Source organism: Melanaphis sacchari, unplaced genomic scaffold (assembly GCF_002803265.2).
Source record: "Melanaphis sacchari strain LSU unplaced genomic scaffold, SCAv2.0 Contig77_pilon_pilon, whole genome shotgun sequence".
Taxonomy (NCBI): domain Eukaryota; kingdom Metazoa; phylum Arthropoda; class Insecta; order Hemiptera; family Aphididae; genus Melanaphis; species Melanaphis sacchari.
In genome coordinates, this window is record NW_020271547.1 from 216071 (window position 1) to 222422 (window position 6352).

General features: G+C 27.3%; 1 protein-coding gene across 1 annotated transcript; it reads left to right on the plus strand.

Annotated features, from left to right (window-relative positions):
- Window positions 1-2809, plus strand: LOC112601319 (52 kDa repressor of the inhibitor of the protein kinase-like). The gene is made up of 2 exons (XM_025348863.1): window positions 1-287; window positions 393-2809. The coding sequence occupies exons 1-2, from the start codon at window positions 180-182 to the stop codon at window positions 2772-2774; spliced, it is 2490 nt and encodes an 829-aa protein (XP_025204648.1). The 5' UTR covers window positions 1-179; the 3' UTR covers window positions 2775-2809.
- Window positions 2810-6352: the final 3543 nt, after the last annotated feature.

A 6352-nucleotide genomic window follows, 5' to 3' on the forward strand; every position in this document is an offset into this window, starting at 1 on the left:
TAGGTTTGGTTCACATGGACGTGGTGTCTTTAAATCGCTATCGTGAAACAAGCTCATTATTTTGGGTCATGTGAGCGATATAGGTATAGAAAATTCGTATACCTATAAATACGCGTGATTGACTGGAGCGCGTGTACGATAACATATCGATTATTGTATTTTATCTAAGATTTTTCGATATGAAATGTGTCGCGTGTAGCCACGTAAAAAAATTAAACACGGTTTATTTCAACCAAGATAACTATACAGTGAATTACATCAAAAGATTTATAATACGATATTGCCACGTAAGTTTAATATTTTGTACTAATTTTTGTCTAATAAATTAATATATTTTATATAAATTTATTATGATTATTATTTATTAATACAAATTCCATTATAATTTGTAGAAGATGAAAAGGTCAGGAAAAATAACGGATTTGTTCCAATTAAGAACAAATAAATTACCTAAGAAAACTGATACTGACAACATAGGAAATATCAAAAGCGTCGAAAATGAAAATGTAGCTTCTACATCAATAAATTTCAATTCTCAAGACATTGGTGCGTATATAAACTTAAGAGAAAAAAATATAGTTTTAAATGATTTGAAACGTGAACAATTACTTACATCTCCATGGGTCCCCCAGAGTGGATATGTATTTCCTATAGACAATACCAATAAACGAAATTTACGTTTTCAAATGAGTTGGATAAAAAGATTTTCATGGTTGGTGTATTCTGAAATAGAAAATGGTGCTCTATGTAAGTTTTGTGTTCTGTTTTCTAATTCTGATACAGGTAAAGGTAGTCACGAAAAAACAAAAAATTTTGTGACACAGCCATTTAAAAAATGGAAAAATGCGATAGAGAAATTGAATGATCATGAAAATTGCCAATATCATAAATTATCTAAAGAACGCGCAGAATATTTTTTGTCAGTAAATTATCGAAAGCAAAAATCTGTTATTGAAATTTTAAACTCTGAACAAGCCCGTCAGGCTTCGGAAAATAGAAAAAAACTATGTTCAATAGTTGAAACAATTATTCTATGTGGTCGATTAGAAATGTCTTTAAGGGGAAAAAATGATTCAGGACGTATAAATGTAGATAAAGAAGGGGAAACTGGTGGTAAATTTCGTGAACTTCTCAAATTTAGAGTGAAAGCTGGAGATGAAATCTTAAAAAAACATTTAACTGAAGGGAGTTTAAATGCACAATTTACAAGTGCTAAAATACAAAATCAATTAATAAATATTTGTAATGATATTATATCAGAAAAAATAGTTGAGAAAGTTAACCGGGCTAAGATATTTTCAATTATGGCAGATGAAACTACTGACATCTCTCAACAAGAACAAATGTCTCTATGTATCCGTTACATTGATCCTGATTTGACGTACCCTTTAATCCGGGAAGATTTTTTAAAGTTTGTAGTTGTTTCTGATTTAAGTGGCCAAGGTTTAGCGACAACTATAATTGAAAATTTACAATCGGCTGGTATTAACTTAGACTTTTTAATTGGCCAGGGTTATGATGGCGCGGCTTCTATGAGTGGTCATTTGAATGGTGCTCAAGCTGTAATACGTAAAAAATATCCGAAGGCATTATTTGTTCATTGCAGTGCGCATTCTCTTAATCTCGCAATCAATGATGCTTGTAAGATAACTGTTGTCAGAAATACTATGGGTAGTGTATCGTCAGTTTGTAATTTTTTTCGAGGATTAGCTCAACGCACTGACGTTTTAAAAAAGCATGTGATTAATCATTTTCCAAGTAGTAGACATACAGTACTTTTATCGATGTGTGAAACGAGATGGATATTAAGACACGATGCTATTAATCGCTTTAAAGAAATGTACATTCCAATAATTCATGCGTTAGAAGATCTCCAAAAATCAATTAATACCGAAACTTCCAATAAAGCTTATCAACTCCTTTCAGTAATATTAAATGGCCAATTTTTTATTACTTTAAGCATAATAGAAAAAGTATTTGCTTATACATTACCACTATGTTATAACTTACAAACTGTGAATTCCGATTTAACTGCTGCATGTGATCATGTTCAAAATATAATTGATGCTCTTAGTAACCTTCGTGAAAACAGTGATTCCAATTTTAAATTAATATATGATAAATGTAATCAAATACTTATTGATGTAGGTAGTGAAGTGACAATTCCTCGCTGTGTAAAAAAACAAACAAACCGGGATAATACTCCTTCACAATCGCCTGAAGAGTATTACAGACGCACAATATTTAATTCATTTTTAGACCATACCATTGTTCATTTATCAGACCGTTTTATAAAACATAAACAAATAATAACCGACTTAGAAAAATTAATTCCAAGTCGTATTAATGTAAATTCACTAGATCTATCAAAAGATACTATAATCTTTTATGAAAGTTTATTGCCAGATTCTACAGTATTTAATGAAGAATTCTCCACATGGAAATTAAAATGGTTAAAAGATAACATTGAAAAAAAACCTTCAAATGCAGTAGAGTCTTTATTAGAATGTGATGAAAGATTTTTCCCAAATATAAGAAAACTGTTGGAAATATTAGCAACTTTACCCGTGTCTACGGCAACTGCAGAAAGAACCTTTTCTACTTTACGGCGTCTCAAAACATATCTGCGCAACACAACTGGCGAAGATCGGTTAACTGGGTTAGCTCTTCTTTCAATTCAAAAAGAAATTAACGTTGATCCTAATGAAGTGGTGAGAAGGTTCGCTTTAATTCCTCGAAGACAAGGATTTTTTTTTATATTATCTAATAACTAATTATATATATATATATCGAAAAATTATTTAAAATGTATTTTAATGTATTATAAATTATTATGTATTATTATTATTATTTTTTTTAATATTACTATTGAATAATATGACTCGATCTGACATATGTATGTTGTTTGAATATTGTATATATGGCCAATTAATATCTATTATCTAGTAAAATAAATACACTTATACTCTTAAAATAGGTACGTGTTAGTAAAAATATTGAACCCCCCCCGAAAAAAATTTCTAGGCACGCCCCTGTATATAAACGTATACAGAATATATTTTTGACATATTATAAATTTGTCTACTGATATTTAATCATTTACAAATCATAACTATCATAACATACTGTATTATGCAATATTTTTCTATTTATTACATGGTTAATTTATGTTAGGGAATTTTATATTCATATCTTATAAGTTTAGATTTATGATATATAACATGTGTGTGTACTGTCTTAGTATTTTATACATAAAAGGTAATAATAAAGTTGTTAAAAATTAATATTAAAATTTTATTCAACTTTATGAATTAATAGAGTTATGCTTCTAATGTCATTGACGCGTAAACGTGTCACGGGATAAACAACGCGAAGTCGCGGTATAACTGCAGAAATCACGGGCGGCGTTGAAAGTGCTAGACAGCGATAAAATAAATAAGTAATATAGTGATTTTTAACATGATTTTAAAAATGGGGGTGAGATATCGTTCGGCTCTACGTCCAATTTATCATTACGTAAATAACTAAGAATATCAGCTATTTCATATTCTGAAATGTACCAAGTATTTAGATTAAGATTTATATCATGTAAAAATGGAAATTCCTTTAAATTTATTTAAATATGATTATCATTGTAAACTGGAGAAAAATAAATTGTAAATAAACTGACGGGTTTTTTGAGCAAGTGGTTTAAACAACATGTAAATAGTTAAATAAATAATAAACAGGTAGGTATTTACCTAGCATATTCCAACCCTGGTTATTAGTGGCATCGTAATAAACTAATACAGTAGACGCTGCTTATAAGACTCACGGATATAAGGTTCAGTCGCTTATTAGACTCAAAATCGTCTGGAACGGTCCGGACGTATCCAAATACATTAAAAAAAATCGGTTTTAAGACTCAACACTTCGGTTATAAGACTCAAATTTCGTAAAATAAATAGTAGAAAATAAACTTTTTTGGTTATAATTTAGAAATAAATTGGTTTTGAAAAATTAAATAATATTCGTGTTAATTATTTCTAGTTTCTGTTGGTACCTTATAACTAGGGCTCAGAAGTTGATGACCTTCAAAACAATAAAAAATGACCATAAAATCGACCATAAAAATGGCAAAAAATGTCCTAAAAAAATTACAAATATTAGTTTTATATTAATAAAAATACATTTTTTTAAAATATTTTACTCTATGTTACTATAAAATTCAAAATATGACATAAAAATGACAAAAATGTCCTTAAAATAGGAAAATTAAAAATATTTGTTTTATAAATGTCTGTGGTTTAAGTTATCGGCATAATGGTCAACAAGAAACGATAAAAAATGAACTAGTGTGAAATCAGTAAAAATAACTAGAATTTAGAAATGTGGGAAAATGACCTAAAAATCTCAAAAAATGACTTAAAAAGTAATAAACACCAAAAAATGCAAAATAAAAATTAGTTATTTAGATTCACATGCTTACGAAACAGATTTGTGGCCAGGAGAGCATCATCTAAAAAGTTCCAAAAAAAAAAAAAATGCAAAATGCATCAACTTCCGAACCCTACTTATAACGTATAATAATTTTTATCGCAGATAAAAGTTCACATTTATCGCAACGATAATTATAACGATTATAATTTTAGTTTTTTTTTATCGGGATTATTAAATTTATTCAATAATAAAGTATGTAATATGAAATATGTGTTAATATATTAAAATCAAAGCAAAATATGTAGTAAAATAAAATTTATAAATACGTAATTAATTTTTTTTTTCCACTTCGCCTATAAGATTCATTCGGTTATAAGACTCACTTTGTGCTGGTCCCAAAGTGAGTTTTATAAGCGGCGTCTACTGTATTGAACAATCTGCTGAATTTATTTCTTATGATATTTTATGATTTAATACTATAATAAAAATAAATACATAAAATACTGTAGTCGATATTTAACTATTTAATCCATACTTATGTAGGTACTCAGAAATAAATATATATTATTTTAAAATATGTACGTTTGACTTGTTTAAGTACAAGGATTGGAACCAAAAAATGTAAAATCAAAACTTTGATTGAATCCCATATTTCACAATGCTCAATACTAGAACTATTTTAACGAACAATAATTTTTGTATTTTTTTTTTACATTTTTTGAAATCTAAAAATATTTTGTTTGATATATCTATAGTATCTTTAACTCTACTGTTACTGATTGCATTCTTTATTTACAATATTACAAGAAGGATGAAACAGCAATGATTTATTTTTCTTTCAAGTTATTACGAAATACCGATGAATATTAATATTTAACTACTTATTTATACTCTGTTTCACACACATACACCGCACTCGCACATAAGCCTCTTCAGACGCTTCAGGCATAGTGGCTAATTGCAGTTACTTCTGTGTTCTGTATTTTTTTATTTTCATTATGAACCGATTTTCTACATCTATTGTCACAAAATATTTTTATTTTACAAGAAGTTGAGGAAATAAAATATTCTTCTCGCAATACATGAACAAGTAAAATTAAATCAAGTATGATATTATGTTCCGCGTTCTGCAATTAAATATTTTATTCAAATACTTTTAACTATACACAATTTATCTAAAACAGGAAACGAGGTTATGAATGTTTATATCTTATAATGATATGGATTAATTAATTAATTTAATATTCAGTTCTTTATCACTCTATTGTGATTTAAAATCAATACAAAATGGTATATTTATACCAAAAGTTATTACCATTTATTTTACTAGATAACATTTTGAAAACAAAAACATCTCAAGAATACTAAGATAAAAGAACAAAACTTGACTTCCCAGAATGTTCAATTATTCATACTGAACACACATATATATATACACACACACATAAATTAAAAGTCTATAGTGTGAACCAAAATATATTTTAATGAATAACACTTTATAGCTTTAATCATACAAGTTTATCGTAGGTAATTTGGTGCATTAAGTCAATAACATTAGTGATTGTTTAAAAGAATACTTTTGTAGTAAGTACATATCATTAAATTATTTAAATTATTAACGACTACCATAATAATATAACATAACATACAATACTGAAGCTCAGTTAACTAAATACATTTTCGGTAGTCAATTTAAATATTCACTATCTTATAAATACTTTCACATATAATGATATAAGTACATAGTTTAATTTGGTTTGGTATGCAAAAATTTTGTGAATTCAATAAACAAAGTCTATAGTAGATATTAAAATCTTTATATAGTAAAACTGTTAAAGAAATTGAAAACAAATAATGGTTTTTAAAATCAATAATATTTAAGTTTAAAAAAAGTACTTATATTTAAAGCTGTAAATCAAATACTATGATACAA